Source organism: Lutra lutra, chromosome 16 (genome assembly GCF_902655055.1).
Source record: "Lutra lutra chromosome 16, mLutLut1.2, whole genome shotgun sequence".
NCBI classification, from domain to species: domain Eukaryota; kingdom Metazoa; phylum Chordata; class Mammalia; order Carnivora; family Mustelidae; genus Lutra; species Lutra lutra.
In genome coordinates this window covers 29,792,893-29,809,343 of record NC_062293.1, presented here as the reverse complement: position 1 = coordinate 29,809,343, position 16,451 = coordinate 29,792,893, and the positions used below count along the sequence as shown (strand labels likewise).

At 42.5% G+C, this 16,451-nt stretch overlaps 1 protein-coding gene across 2 annotated transcripts in view; it reads right to left on the bottom strand.

Annotated features, from left to right (window-relative positions):
- Positions 1-9,151, bottom strand: part of TOM1L1 (target of myb1 like 1 membrane trafficking protein) — a 59,696-nt gene extending 50,545 nt beyond the window's left edge. Inside the window, exons 1-3 of one of the 2 annotated variants that reach the window (XM_047706532.1) lie at positions 9,082-9,151; positions 5,232-5,316; positions 3,311-3,389 (exon numbers count right to left, since the gene is read on the bottom strand). In XM_047706532.1, coding sequence (XP_047562488.1) covers positions 3,311-3,389; positions 5,232-5,269 — 117 coding nt within the window. In that variant the 5' untranslated portion in view covers positions 5,270-5,316; positions 9,082-9,151. Of the gene's footprint in view, positions 1-3,310; positions 3,390-5,231; positions 5,317-7,670; positions 7,918-9,081 lie in introns of those variants that run through there. The other variant, XM_047706531.1, reaches the window with a different exon arrangement.
- Positions 9,152-16,451: the final 7,300 nt, after the last annotated feature.

Below are 16,451 nucleotides of genomic sequence, written 5' to 3'. Positions count from 1 at the left end.
GTAACTTTTTTTTTTTTTAAGATTTTATTTATTTACTTGACAGAGATCACAAGTAGGCAGAGAGGCAGGCAGAGAGAGAGAGAGGAGGAAGCAGGCTCCCCGCTGAGCAGAGATTCCCGATGCGGGGCTTGATCCCAGGACCCTGGGATCATGACCTGAGCAGAAGGCAGAGGTTTTACCCACTGAGCCACCCAGGCGCCCCTAATGGTAACTATTTTGATCATCCGTTTCCAGATAATTTCCTATCAGGAGAGAATCTGTTGATTAGCTGATACATGTATTCTTCTTAGAAAGACTGGAAAAAGAGCTACTTGGTAGTTTCAGTTCTTATAATAAATTTCTGAACCAAGCGCAATAAACAAGGCTTTGGGGCCATCCAGAGTGGAAGACCCCACCAAGGTATGGCCACACTAGAGGATGAGCTCTCTCACTCATGGAGGAATGGACACACTTTACACATATTCTGAAGCCCCCACAGCTCACCACCTCAGTGCTGTTCCATAAAGGCCCATTAATTAATTGATTTCCGGAACCTGTTCAACAGCTTCCCACTTGACAATACTAGTGTCTTGCTGAGACTTATCACAATTGCCTCATTCAAAGGGTTAGCTTCCAGCTAAGACTTACGAAGCTTGGTAACAAACTGCTTTTTAAAAAATAAAACTACTGGCTTCTTGACAAAACTTTACCAACTGATGGTAGGAAATCACAGTGTAGTCCAGTCCCGTAAGAGACCTAATCAAAGCTAACAAGTCCATGGAGAAACCAAATGACATATAATTCAAAGAACATTTATAACTGACTTGGACAGGATCTCATCACTTCAGAGTAATAAAATGTCATATTTGGGGATTTAATTTTAAAGAATTGACTGGTAACCATTTAATTGCTTTGACAGACATTAGATGATTCTTTCTGTGACCAACTTCCCTCATAATTAAGTCTGGCTTAAGTTAATATTAAAAGTCCATTCTGATGCCATAAACCCCTCTGCCATGCAGTGAGTAGTCAGAGGTGAGGCAAGGGGCAGATATGCAGGAGGCCATCAAGAGTCAAAGGGCTATTTAAAGAAAACCCAAGAAGTAGGTACCTTAATGAACTCTGACCCTAAAACTGAGGAGCTAATCCGATCCCCAACCCATGACTCTCCCCCTTATTTTCACACAGGTTTTAGATTCACTTTTTCTCATGTTCTGGTGTGTAAAATACAATGTGGAAGACATACAGTTAACTGAGGTGGGACAGGTAATGGGAAAGGGTCACTAGTACAGCTTCAGAGATCAGACTACCTGGAGGGAAGAAAGAATGGGAACCCAAAGAGAAATGGAGGGCCAAGAGAGACAACAATCTAAAATAACCCTGCTTTCCTCAGGGAAGGGTCCCAGCTAAGTATCAGAAGAAGGAACCAGGATGGAGAAAGACAGGGAGATAGGATTAGAAGCAAGCACAGAAATGCTAAGAAGCCTGGGTACCACAAGAAAGACACACCCAGTATACAGAATAAACAATTGTAAGAAGGTAAAATACCACAGGCTAACACATGGGTAGTATAAATTCATCTTCTGCCTTTATCTCTTCAGTTAATACTCCAAACCTTCAGCAACCTTGAGATTGCCCAGATCCCCTCCATTTTAGGGCACAGCTACATCACTTTCTACCCCAGTTCTATAGTGTATTCCATTAGCCCTGGAGTCTTCCTGGTATCAGGAGAGTGGGACGGGGGCTGAAGGACAATCAGCTCAGTCCCTGATACACGGATGTACCAGGTCTTGCACCAGGTACTAAGGAGTTGAAGATACCGATGAAACACAGCAGCATTCTTCAGAGGAGGATGATCCATTCTGAGAAGCAAAGTGGTATGACATAAGGGCCTGGGATTTAGAGTCGGAGGACTGAGTTGATATCTTGCTTATGCCTCTTAAATAATGGAGAAAAAGAAAACCCCGCAACCTCATGGAGTCTCAGTTTCTTCATCTATGAGTTAAGAACAGAATGACTCCAAAGGGTTGGCAAGAGCAGCCATTAGTTACCAAAGGCTTTCCCCCATTATCCACCCACAGTTCCGGTAGTTCTACTTTAGCGCTTACTCATCTCTCAAGTTCTTCCATTCTGGGACCTCCCTGAGGTAGCTGCTATGAGTAAAGGACAAGGGAGAGGTAATTAAAAAAGAAACAAAAGGGGCGCCTGGGTGGCTCAGTGGGTTAAGCTGCTGCCTTCGGCTCAGGTCATGATCTCGGGGTCCTGGGATCGAGTCCCGCATGGGGCTGTCTGCTCAGCAGGGAGCCTGCTTCCCTCTCTCGCTCTCTCTCTGCCTGCCTCTCTGTCTACTGTGATCTCTCTCTGTCAAATAAATAAATAAAAATTAAAAAAAAAAAAAAAGAAACAAAAAAACAAAAGGAAAAGGTCTCTAAAACTATGTTCACATCCTAACTTGAAGGGTTTCTTCAGAGTTAGCATCAAGACCGTTTAAATTATTTCATTTCTTCTCATTCTGTTACTCTCCCAGCAAGATGTGAATGTTCCTCCCCCCTGAAACTCAAACACTAGAGCTGTGCGCACCTCAGCACCACCTCAGTCCTCTTGAAACACACACCCAGAGCCCCTAAGGGGAGGGAGGGTGATCCTGGCTAGTTGGGGCCCTAACCTTGTGGCTTGGGACCTGGCTGAGGTAAACAAAGGCATGCGGGAGCAATGAGAAAGCCATACAGCTCACTCTCAGGCGGCAGGCAGGGTTGGCAAAACATACCATAGTAAAAATGGCAACTCACCGAAGTGACTGAAGAGGTCATATGGCCGAGGATGAGGGGAAAAACGGGAATGTATCCATTAAGTGCCCACACCCAAGTCATAAACAATAAGGTGTACAGCACTGTTTAAGTCAACAAAGAATGGTCTCTGAATTATACTCTGCAGGAGAGACTGGTTGAAACTTAATGAGCTCCCAGTACCTCAGAATTCCACGAAGCTGTTCAAGTGAGGTAAAAAGCTAACAGGGAAGCATTTTTCAAGACTTCAGTTCTCCTCATGGGTAACACATACACAGACTTCTTGACTGGCTCAGTAACTATAGGTTTTGAATTACCAGTTCCCATCTCCTGACCAGGAAAGGCTGATTTTCTAGGAACACGCTCTTTCCACGAAATTAAATGCTGTGACAATCAGCAAAACTCTCTCAATTCTGTAATTCTCAGTTTTAATTCATACTCTAAATAGCTTTTTGCGATATATGTATTTTTTTAACCTAAAACTAAAAATGTGTCTATGGCTTGGGAAATCCTAGAGTCTTGATTATAACATTAAAAGTACTTACTGACAAGGTGAGTTGGATTTCTTTATGATTATAATTTTTGGAAATCCTTTTCTTCAAAGCTTTTATGGCATCTTTTGGCCTACAGCAATAAATACAGTGAAATCACCAATTAGGCATTGTTGAAAATAAGCACTCTCTGAAAAGTAATGTGCATTGTGGAAAGAGGAGTAGCTAAGGAGAAAACCAAGGCCCTGATTCTGCTTGAGCAGAGTACTTAACTTCTCACATGTGTTTCCTCCTACATCTAGGCAGATAATACCTACCACCTTGAGAGAATCAAACAGAATATTTACATAATAGTATTACCTAGAAAGCACTACATGTGAAATGCACTCATATCCCTATCCTTCTATCAATGCACAAAACTGGTTTATAGGAAATTTAATTCCCAAAACAATGAAGGTTACCATTTTCGATTAAGACTATATCCTGAGCACCCCCCAAGGTAGGTGATATGGGAGGAATTATGACTAATTAGGTCAACTACCATTTTACATTATAAAACAAAGGATTCTGTAAAAGTAGAGGATCAAAATTTACTTTGAGGTGGTAGAAAGGTACAAACTTCCAGTTAAAAGATCAATAACTCCTGCAGATATAAGGTATAATATGATGACCATAGTTAACACTGCTGTATGGTATATTTGAAAGGTCCTAGGAGTAGACACTAAAAGTTCTCACCACAAGGAAAAAAAAAATTTTTGTAACTATATGAGGTGACAGATGTTTACTTATTGTGGTAATCATTTTATAATACATGTAGGTCAAACTATTATGTTATACACTTTACATGCTAATTATATCTCAATAAAACTGAAGAAAGAATATAAATCCTTTTTACATATTACCTTCCAATTTTGTCTGTGTTTATATGGGTAGAATTTCTATTATGTGACAATTATACATGCTTACATAGAATTACTACTATTATAAATATATAGATATTATCTACATTTCTAAAGAATTGCATATAGAATCTAGTATTAAACTCTTAGAAAAGTTGAGAATAAATATACTTTTTTGAAAGGAAAAGTTTTATTTTGAGATTCTGTTTTTGTATTATCAACGAAGAAATTAGTATTATCCATGAAGAAAAGTTTCGGAGGAACCAAATATGGTAAACAACATTATAGGGAAAACAACATAACCTCCTTAAAGAACTAACCTTAATACACTCAGTTAATATAGTCAATAATTAAATGGAATGCTTTCTTCATCAACAATCAGCATAAACTAGACCAAACCTTTTTGCTATCAGTTATCACTTGAATGTGCTCAGGAAAATTAACAGAATTGTATCCCTTACAACAACTTGTAATTCGACTAAAATCACAAATAGTTGGCCTTAATGATTTTTTAAAAATCTTTAATTCCTTGAAGTTTAAGAAGTGTAACAAAAGATAGCACATCATTTAAGAACACAACATGAAGGTGGGTGAGTGAACATTAAGAAAAAATTGTCTTATAATGAGGGAAAAAAAAAGACTGCTAGATTATTTCCTGGTTAATAATGACAACTGCCCAGGAAAGGTCACCACCAGGAGTTCACTAGCTTCTGGATAGTATTTTTCAGTTACAGTAGCATAAAATACTGGCAATCAGAGTAGGGGGAATTTCTAAAGAAGTTAACAATTCTGCTTTCTTTAAAGAAAAAGGAATTGGAGCTTCACAAAGACAAAATTTATAACTATTAAAGAAAAGGCAAAGAGAAAAATTATAATGGATTCTCAGATATTCCACATGCTGAAATAAACAGCTGTCTTTATGTTTTCACCAGACAGGTCTTCAAAAGATAGTGATGCCCTGGGGGGGGGGGGGGATGAAAACACTCAACAAGGAAACCAAAAAGCATAAGAGAAAAAGTGCTGTGTTCTGATGTTTCTTATCAGAGACAAATGCGTGCACCACACACTGTACTCACCCATCGTGGGCAGTGTTAATAATGTCACAGATGTGCATAAACTGGCCCCAATCTTCAGTCTGAACTCCAGCAAATGTAGCCTTTTCTGCAAAGAAAAAGCTCTTGTGTTGAGTCTGAGCTACAACAGAATGAAAAATGTCTGGTCTTCCTGAAATAATCTGCCTCGGGTTCACTAACAGGTACCATTAAGTTTATATTACCAAAAGGCAAAGAGGGTTTGTGTGGGTTTTTTTTGTTGTTGTTTTGTTTTTGTTTTTTTTTTCCTGAGCAATTCCCAGTAATTCGGGAATCAATCAGAACTCAAGTTCAGAGTGCTACCATTACTGCAGTAATGAATGACCTATTAATAAAAGCTGCAGACACAACACCCGGGGGTAGGGCCAGGACCGGTTGGCTAAATGTCCATCTGCTGGCCTTTCTGAAGACAAGCCCTTATCGAGCAGCTACCTACAAAGTCAAGTGCATAGTGCAAAGTATTTTATCTTACGCAACTTCATTTAACCCACTGTGATAGATGGTGAAACAGAAGTTCAGAAAAGTTAAGGAAATTACCCAAGGCTACACAGCCAATACAAGGTAGAACTAGCATTCTAATTCAAATTATTTAACTTTTTTTTTTTTTTTTAAAGTCATGGTGGGGAGGGGGGCATGTTGAAAAAGAAAGAGATCAGAACTGAAATTGTCTGTGTCCTTGAGTATTAGAGCAAGGTCACTCCTAGCACCTGAACTAACCAAAGCTATCCCAGGCAGACTTATATGCTTCTGAAACCCAAACAATCAGATATTTTCCCCTCTCCACACATTCTCCTTAAGAACACAAAATGCCACTTGGCAAGAGTAATAGAACATAACCTAAATGAATTTAATATATTCCCTTCATCAAAGGAGAAGATCCTCAGCACGGAAACATCAGGTCTAGCAGGGAATGGAGAGAAAGTTAAAAAGGATAATGAAGAGGGAAGAATAGGGTTTGGCTGGAAGAACCCCAAAGCTTAGCCTGCTTCCGATCTAGGAAAATATCTATTTGAATTTGGCATTCCAAAGACAAATCTAACTTTGTGTTGTTTAGACACACCTTGTTCCTTCTGCCAGATTCCCTGTTCTCCATTCCTCGCACTTCCTCCCACCTTCCCATCTTCCTAGAAAACTCCTATTCATCCTTCAAAAGCCATGACAAAATTTCTCCCTTTTCTGAAGTTTCGAGTGTTTTGAAGTTTTCTTGCATTGGAAAGGTACCATACTGTAGTTACTTCATAACTGTGTCTGTCTTCCCTACAAGATTGCACATTCCCTTAGGGTTGAGACCACGTCTCATCTCACTGAGACCTGCTTCATCCAGGTCCAGGCATATAACTGACAGTGAGCAAATATTTACAGTATTAGATAATTCATCAGCCTATGAAGTAGCAGCCTAAATCTATTTCTGCTCAAAATTCATTTTAATATCCATAGGAATACAGCCGGCCACAGTTTAGAAAGCATTTTGCCCCTCAGTGATAGTCACTCTCCCCATCTTCCAAAGATGGGGGAACCTTACAAGGTTCAGGTTGAGTGGTATGTTCCCTGTTAGCTGAACTGCAGGCAAAACTGTCCAGACCTGAGTCTCCCTACTGTAACCGCCAAGTTCTCAGTTCTTAGGATTTCATCACCCCACTAAGTTCCTGACATTATCACGCTTTGCTTGGCACCCACAGGCACTGTGCCACACCCGGTTCCCAAGGGAGGATTGGAGGAGAAGGAAGGGAGCTCCCTGCTGGTAAAAACAGTCCAGTCTCTGGTTTCTGCTTCCCACTACGTTATTCAGAGCCACAGAAGAAAGGACACAGGCAAATACATGCGTGGTCCCTCCAGAGGCTTCTTGTGACCCCTGACTGCTCCCCTTCTCCCCGCTTCCTTCGCTCCAGGACTGGGCATTTTCATTCTCTTTGTTTACCCAGAAAAAGTAACTCAGGTTGTTAAGGGCTCGACGCCAAGAGAGAACTGGTTTAAAGGGACCTGCCGCTCACAGTGAAGTCACATCACGCAACCTCCCTGAACCCGTCTTTCCCTCCCAGGTAAAACAGACACAGCCACACTCCAGGGAGCAGCGAACTTGACGGACAACTTTCCCCTGGCTCAGAAGTTGACCCTTTCTCCTAGCACAGGCCGGAACACTCCACACCTGAATCCCGTGCGTGCTTCACCTGTTCGGTCCCACGTCCCCAGGAAGCACCAAAAAGGAAGGCAGATTTTACGGAGGGGTTCCAGGGGGTGTCAGCCATAAAGAAATGACCCAAAGGGGCCAGAGATTGGGTGGGTGGGATTCGGGGGCCCTGGGAAAGTTGCAGGGGGAGGGGAAGGATTTCCTCAAACTTGGACGAGGCCGAGAATGGAGTCAAGCGGGAAGGGGGCCCCGGGTCCCCAAAGCCTGCCCTGGCGTCTCCCTCTCCCGCTCTTTACCTATGAGGTGGCCCACGGAGGTCGCATAGGGATCCCGGTGACTCTTCCCAAACGCCATAGTAGCCCCACCGAGCCGGGCCCAGGAAATCCGCCTCCACCGCTCTCGGGCTCCCGACTCCACCCGCTCGGTGCCCCAGGCTCCTCCTCTTCGGCCGGGCGCTTCCCGGGCCCTGCAGAGGCTGCGCGACCTGCCCGACCGCTGCGGGGCGCCGGGCACCCGGCGTGGGGCGCGGGGGCGGGGACACGGGGACGCCCGCGCACCTGCCACGTGCCCCGCGGGGAGCGGCGAGGAGGCGGCGCTCGGGGCCGCGGGGGGTGTGGGCGGGCGGCAGCTGCCGCGTGGTGCCCGCGGGAGAACGGCGGGGCTAGCGCGGGGCCGGAGGACCCGGGTGCGGTTGTCGTCCCCGCGGAACCGGCCGCCCTGGGGTCACAGCCTGGGGATGAGAGACCCGTGCTCTGACACCGCCGTTTACTGGTCAAGTTACTGCTCTTCTCTGCGGCTCTTGCTCCCCTTTGTAGAGAAGGAAATACGGGGTTAATAACAGAAATCTCAGGATTATTGTGAGAATTAAGGATGTAAACCGCTTAGGTCGGTGTCTGGTACCCACAAAATAAATATTTAACCACTGAATGAATCGAGTAACTACAACTACTTCCTACCCCCTCCCTCACCCCAGGTATCTTGAGGTGTGTTCCTTGTCCTTTAGAGGAGGTGACACATGGGAAGAGGGATTGTCTTCGAATGTAGGGACGCCCCAGGAGCCGGCGTCCTTTGTCTCGCCTCTATTTCCTGAGGGACTACAGGGCGTCGCCAAGGAGGCTGTGGGTTCCTAACCCTCCCTCCCTCCTGGGAGCTGTGTTTTCCAGTAAAGCTGAGAAGAGGAGAGGGGCTTTCCTCCGGCTCAGGCAGGGAGTGTGTTTGGCTGCAGAACTGCTTTGGAATGTAAATCTGAGCCTGAGCAGTCCAAGCCCTTTCCAGCTGCCTTTCAGAAGCGGAATTTATTTCCTTTTCCTGTGCATTCGATTAACATCTGATTAGCCATGTTAACCATCTCCAGTGATGCCAAAGACTGCTCAAGTGTCCCGTGTCACAGGTGATGGGCTTCCTGTCCCTCCGGACCTGGCTTTTTGCTGTCAGCTTGGGCCAGTGCTACAAGGCCTTCTTTGGCCCTGGAAATAGTGACTAAAGAGATCAAAGAGGGCTTGTTCTGACTTATGCCCTTAGTCTTATATTTTAAAATAGACGTCAAAACCAATTGTAGTGGTGCCAATGGGTTAACCAACTGGTTTTTTTCTTATTTCTGTTATTTCAAATTTTTCTTGACCTAAGTGAGCCAATACCTGGGATTCTAAAATCTAGAATGAAACCTCTTTATTGTGATGGCTTTCCTTTTGATGGGTTTGGTCCTACCTGTAACCGATCTTCTCCACCTGCTTATCCAGGGTGAGTGGCTGTTTCAAGTGGTGCCAGTTAGCCACTTACTTAATCATAACTACAGCCTGCTGACACTGTTGAAAATCTCTTTTGTGACATCACCCCACCTAATCTCCAATCCATGTTTTAGATTCCAGAAAAATACTTCACCTTCTCGGAACTCTCAATCAAACAATCTTAAAGAGAAAGTCAGCTTTAGTGTAGGCTGCTGGTGGTGTCAGTGGCCTTCCAACAGGGATTGAGAACTAGGAAGGAACCAACCATCTGGACAGATTTTTAACATAATTCTGCTACTTCTTCTGGGAGAGTTGTTGTTTTTGTTTTTTTTTTTAATTTTCTTGTGTTACAGAATTGAGGCACTGAGAACAGGAGAAATTACACCAAGAAGTATGTTCGGGATGCTATGGCTAGATAAACGGAACCAGGATCTCAGCTACGCCTGGGGAGAAGTGTTTCTCTCCCCATATAAGGATGTTATGGTGGCTGCAGTCTCCTTTCTCTGTGCTCCACCACCTTCTGCAAGATCCCCCTATGTCCCAGGGGTGCAGATTAACTCAGGCAATGTTAATATGGTCTGGGAGCATGACAGTAGGATTCACAACCAAGCTAAGGTCAGAGAAAGGGGCAGAATCCCAGAAAGAAACAATGGTAAAATTTCTGGATACCAGAAGCAAAACTCTCACCAAAATTTCTATTCCAAAGAACACTTTTATTTTATTTTTTTAAAGAAGTAATTTTTTTTAAAGATTTTGTTTATTTATTTGACAGAGAGAGAGGGAACACAAGCAGGGGAAGTGAGAGAGGAAGAAGCAGGTGCCTCGCTGAGTAGGCAGCCCGATTCGGGGCTTGATCCCAGGACTCTGGGATCATGACCCGAGATGAAGGCAGATGCTTAACAACTGAGCCACCCAGGTGCCCCCCAAAGAACACTTAAAAAAAAAATTTATTTCTTCATTTGAGAGAGAGACTGAGTGGGTAGAGGAGCAGAGGGATGGAATCTTTCAAGCAGATTCCCTTGGGGCTTGATCTCCAGACCCATGAGATCATGACCTGAACTGAAAACCAAGAATCAGCACTTAACCAACAAAGCCACCCAGGCGCCCCTCCAAAGAACATTTTCTAAACATGTATTTAGGGGCACCTGGGTGGCTCAGTGGGTTAAAGCCTCTGCCTTTGGCTCAGGGTCCTGGGATCGAGCGCTGCATCGGGCTCTCTGCTCAGCTGGGAGCCTGCTTCCTCCTCTCTCTCTGCCTGCTTCTCTGCCTTCTTGTTATCTCTGTCAAATAAACACATAAATAAATAAATAAAACTAAAAATAAATAAATAAATAAATAAAACTTTTAAAAAACCATGCATTTATATGTAAGTTAGAATGCGAAGTGGAAGTAAAGAAAAGAACCTTTATTTAAAGTATGTGAAGTACCTGGAATTAGAAATCTATCTGAATGTAGTCTCCACATTCCTGGAGGCAAGTGGAATTCACTTTATTTTTACAAATATGTAATCTGAAATTAAGAAAAATAAAGCTAATAACCTAGCTTGGCTAGAACCTGAATAATGAGTGCCTGATTCTAAAGCTCATATTGCCACTAGGTAAATCTGCTCAATGAATATGACACCCCCCTCCACCCCAAAAGAATCTGTTTGATTCTAACAGAAACCTCTCGAAGAAGATAGGAATAGGGGCGATCATATACTTCGCTGGTACAGAGTCCTGTTGTTCTTTCTGTACTTGTTCGAGAATGCTATGTCTTCTGTACTAGAACTATATGCTATTATGCTCTAAATACAAGCATTATCACTTAATCCTATCATAAGCTCTATGAAACCAGTAACATTATTACTGTTTTACAGATTAGAAAAACCAAAGTACACAAATTTTTCACATAGTCACTTTGCTAGTGAGGGGACTCTCTGATGCCCTTCCCATTAGCCATCCTTCTTCCCCCTACCCCTCCCTTTCAGGGCACTTCTCTATCCTGCACTCCTTTTTCTGATTGCTATTTCTCATGATCTCCACTGGGATTCATTTTCCTCTCTAGCCTTCCACAGTTCCATGGTCTGCCTTTTCCTCTTTGTTTTTTCCTCGGGGTAACTTCTCTTGGTCCCTTCTCTAGTCTTTTCTGACCATACCAAGGGAATTGAGTTTTTCTTTTCTTTTCTACACATAGATTTGTGTCTTATAGCTCACAACACTTTATATGACTTCTTTGTTTAGGAATCTGTTCCCTGCCTCTGAGATGTAAGTCCCCGAAGGGAATAGGACCCTGTTGATAGGCCTTGCTATCCAGGCACTTAACAGGCCTTAAGGAATGTTGATGGAATACATAAATGGCTCTCTTAAATCTTGAACTTCTCTATTCTTTCCGAGATCCAGTCCTTAATTACCTCCTGGATGACTTGTCAGAGCCCTAACCTTAATATACCTAGAATTATACTCATCTGCTTCCTCTATCATCTCAATACTCTATCTGACATTTTTGAGGAAGGGAGGAAGGCAGTTACTGATGCATTAGAGTCGCATGGATTGCTGTAGCAAGTACTGATGTGTCTCAGTACTGTGTCTCAGCCTCAGAGACTCTGATCTCACAAGCCTGGGATGCATCAAGGGCACCAAGACTTTTAAACATCCCCATATGAGCTAATGGTACCATTACTCCACAAATAAAATATCTTAAAGTTGTCCCCAACTTTTGCCTTTCTGCCAGTTATTTCCTTTCGATACCTCCCCTCTCCCTGACCATGTGTTCTTTATATCTCTATCTCCTTGTTTTTTTCCCTTTACAGACACCGATCAATCTGGCAGTTCTTAAATGCCATAAGCCTTAATACTGTTTAGGGATGAAATTGGACTGAAGCCTGAGTTTTCCCAAACATGGCCAAGAACCTGAGCATCTACAGATGTATTATTTAGCTTTAAAATTTACTGAGGCACCTCAGTGGCTCAGTCAGTTAAGTGTCTGCCTTCAGCTCAGGTCATGATCCCAGGCACCTGGGATAGAGTCCTGCACTGGTCTCCCTGCTCCACGGGGAGCTTGCTTCTCCCTCTGCCTCTGCCAGTCTCTCTCTCTCTCTCTCTCTGTCTCTCATGAATAAATAAATAAAATCTTTAAATGAAATAAAATTTACTGTCTTTTACACAAGAATTTACCTATTATTTTTGAAAACCAAATATACAAACATATGTTGACTTTATATCCATGGTTATTTTTAATATGCTCAATCTTGGCCACTCCTGATTCTGGAAATTACCTTCAAAGCTCAGCCTTCCCTCTCTTCCAGCTCTTGGGATCACCTGTATCAGCTTCCCATGAGAGGGCTTCTCTCCCCAAGCCCCATGCCAAGCATTTCTTTATTCTATGTCTGTGGGATTTCAGCCAAACTCAGAGACCCAAGGTGAGAGCGGACAAAGCACAAAAGAGTGGTGGAAGCTAACCCTTGTTACTTTTTCTGGGTCAGCCACTGTACAAAGTGCTTTGGTATCTCCAGTAAGCCTCATAATAATCTTATAGGTTAAGAATCGTTCCTGTTCTACTCACTTTCCTAAAGTTACTCAGAATCAGGGGATGCATTTGGGCTTGTCTCATTCCAAAGCTTAGACCCTTTTCCGGTTTCATTTCACTGCCCCCAGAGAAAGGATCACGTCCTGGATCTCAAGGAAGACCTGAAGCATCTAGCCCAGTGGTCCTTATCCAGCAGTGACAAGTAGGAGTGTGTTGACTTTAAACATTTACCCTTTCTCTGAAATTGGACTTAAAACCACCCAAGTGCTTTCATTAGCTTCCCTCATCATACTTACAATTAAGGATCTTCCTTGAGATCCGGGACAAAAGGGAATCTGTTGGCTGAATTCTGGTGAACCTTAAGATCCATTTTACTTGGAAAATAAACTAAGGGAACCAGTATTTTCATAACCCAAGCCAACTGTCTTTCTGTGGATTTCATGATCTCATCAGTTCACACTTAACTCATTTGGGGTTTGTAATTTAATTCCTGTGTGTTCTTTTTGAAAATCTAGCTCAGATGTGCAAGTCAGCTCGCCTGGTTCAAATCCCAGCTCTCAGATGATAAAAATAATTCCAACTCCATAGGGTTGTTTCAAAAAATAATGAGATGATGAATATACGCACTTAAAATGGTGCTTAGCATGTAACAAAGCTAAATAAATATTAACTAGTTACCTTTTTTTTCCCCCTTCATCCAGCCTACCAGGTGGCCTGAAATAGTGAGGCTTGGCCATATCTCCCTAAACGTCATGTTTAAATATGTAGGTGTTACCTGTCTGGGAAAAGAGGGTCCTATTAACACTCACTAACATTATGCCAGTCATCACACATTTAGTTTTTATTAGCACATTATGAATAAAGTGTAATCTGTTGAACAATTTACTTGAAGAAAGGTGTTGTGGGAATGGGGCTCTGAACAACCCAGAGACTCAGAAATGGGATTTCCAGCTGGAGTTGAGGAAGGGAAGGCCCAGGGGGCTGCTACTGGGAGCTTTATTCCACAGGAGAGCCTTGAAAGAGGAGGTAGACAGCAAGGTGAACAAAGGCATTTCATTTAGATGCCAAAATTGGTTCAAATTCCATTGCCACTACTCATCAACTATGGCCTTGGACCAGCAAATCATTGCTTCAGAACCTGTTTCCTTATCTAGAACAATGGAGCTAATTCCACATTTCTCAAAAAGCAGGTCTCAAGATTGAATGACAACATTTGAATACCTTTAACAAATGCCTTGGCATATCACTGGGGCACACTAATTGTTGAAGCCCAAAGCCTAAAAAAAGTAGGCTCCTATTCCCTACTTTCTACCGTATCATCGTGGTTATGCCCTTTATGACACTGATTGTGATCTGAAATTGTCTTGTGCAAGTATTTACCTGTCGCCTGTTTGCAAGACTTACTATTGCCTCCCTTATGCTGCAAAACACATCCTCTAGCCACTCTGCATTGCCTGTGAGCAAGACCTGCCTCTGAGAGCAGACCCACCCCAAAAGATGAATGTTTACTCCTACATCCACATTCCCCATTCATCCTCAGCCCACTTTAGCCCAGCTTTAAGGTCCCTTTCAAATGCAAATACTAAGGACAGACTGCTCTCGGTTCATCTTGCTTTCCCTCCTAATACCACTTGTCACTGCTAACTGTGCCTGTTTCTTGAACACACTTCCTCTCTTACCTCTTGTAATGAGATGGTGCACTTTCCCGGACTTCTTCTCCCTCTAGTAGTGTTATCTAAAGCCTTCCTCTCTATGCTGGCCTCTCTTTATCCTACTCCTCTGTGTCACTGTCTTCATAGCACTTACGAGTATTGGAAATGGTCTCATTTCTTTATTTGCATGTGTATTGTTGTCTTCTCCTCATCTGGCTCTGTGAGGGCAGAGAAAGGTCTGTTCTGTCCATCACTGCATTACTCAGTACTTTCCATAGTTCACTGAACCTAAAATGCCTTCTGTTGCAAGATGCCTTGTTGTATTTTAGCGACTACTAAAAGATAAAAAGTTCTGAATTAAATGATGACTTCCTGCTTCCTTATCACTTAGAATGTTTATATTTACTCAAATAACCCCTTGAGACTTATTAGAACTAGACTTTTTTTTTTTTTTTTTGTACACAGGACCTCTGCTTACATATGAAATGGGAAATGTAAGCAAAATAAATTTAAGAAAGATGTTTTTTCTTCCAATACAGGATCAAACTCTCCCGACTCACTCTTTGACTTCGAGATGTCAGTGTGTCAATGCGTTTTCTAGCACCATGTCATCCTCTGGGCCATTAAGAGCACTGGGAACACAGCATTTCTTAAGAGTGTCCCTTATACTCTCCTACTATTTTTTCTTAAGCTGTTGACACCTATTTTGCAAGTTTCAATGGTGGTGCTTTCTTTTCTATTTTTTTATTTATTGATTATTTTTTTATTATTATTTTTTTCACTGTTGCAAGAGTCATTGTTTATGTACCACACCCAGTGCTCCATGTAATACATGCCCTCCTTAATAACCACCACCATGCTCACCCATCCCCTCACCCCCCTCTCCTCCAAAACCCTCAGTTTGTTTCTCAGAGGCCACAGTCTCTCATGCTTCATCTCCCTCTCCGATTTCCCCCAAGTCACTTTTCCTTTCCTTCTCCTAATGTCCTCCATGATATTCCTTATGCTCCACAAGTGAAACCATATGATAATTGACTCTCTCTGCTTGACTTGTTTCACTCAGCATAATCTCTTCCAGTCCTGTCCATGTTGATAGAAAAGTTGGACATTCATCCTTTCTGATGGCTGCATAATATTCCATTGTATGTATATATACATACTACACACACACACACACACACACACACACACACACACACACACTATTTCTTCTTTATCCATTCATCTGTTGAAGGGCATCTTGGCTCTTTCCACAATTTGGCATTTGTGGCCATTGCTGCTATGAACATTGGGGTACAGATGGCCCTTCTTTTCACTACATGTGTATCTTTGGGGTAAATACCCAATTTTACAATTGCAGGGTCATAGGGTAGCTCTATTTTTAGTTTTTTTGAGGAATCTCCACGCTTTCTTAATCTTACCAGAAAGTGTCGGGTACCTGGGTGGCTCAGTTGTTAAGCGTCTGTCTTCAGCTCAGGTCATGATCCCAGGGTCCTGGGATCAAGCTCCATAGCAGGATCAGTGGGAAGCCTGCTTCTCCCTCTCCCATTCTGCCTGCTTGTGGTCCCTCTCTCACTGTGTCTCTCTCTGTCAAATAAATAAATAAAATCTTAAAAAAAAAAAATCTTACCAGGAAGTGTCAATGTAAGTTTTTTTTTTTTTCCAGACAAGAAGCAGGACTCGCTCCCTCCCCAAATGGTCCTTAAATAGATTTGGGACCAAAACATCAAGGTGTTGCAGTGGTTTTGTGAGTCCTCAGCAATAAGAAGCAGAGTGCACATGCCCAGGCAATGGCAAATACATACACATCTACTGCCTGGTGAGAAATGATAACATACCATTGTTGTAAAAATGCATCAGAAATGTTAAAGTATGAGAGGAAAAAAAGAGGATATCTTAGAATTGTTGAAATTCCCTAGTAAAGTACTTACTTTATAGATAATTGCTCAGTGAATGAATATCTGAATGGAAATTGTGTTACTGCTGTGTAAGGCAACCAAAGTCTAAAATAAATCCCATGAGAAAGAAAGAAATCCCATGTATCAAGGAATTTATTCCATCTGCCTTTAAATTCTGGAACCAGCCATGATTACTTGATGATGATTATAATTCAATCTAGAGCAGGTTTTAAACTGTGAATGTACCTTATCTTCCAATCTTACTTATCACTCATTTTATCTTAGAAGTTTAC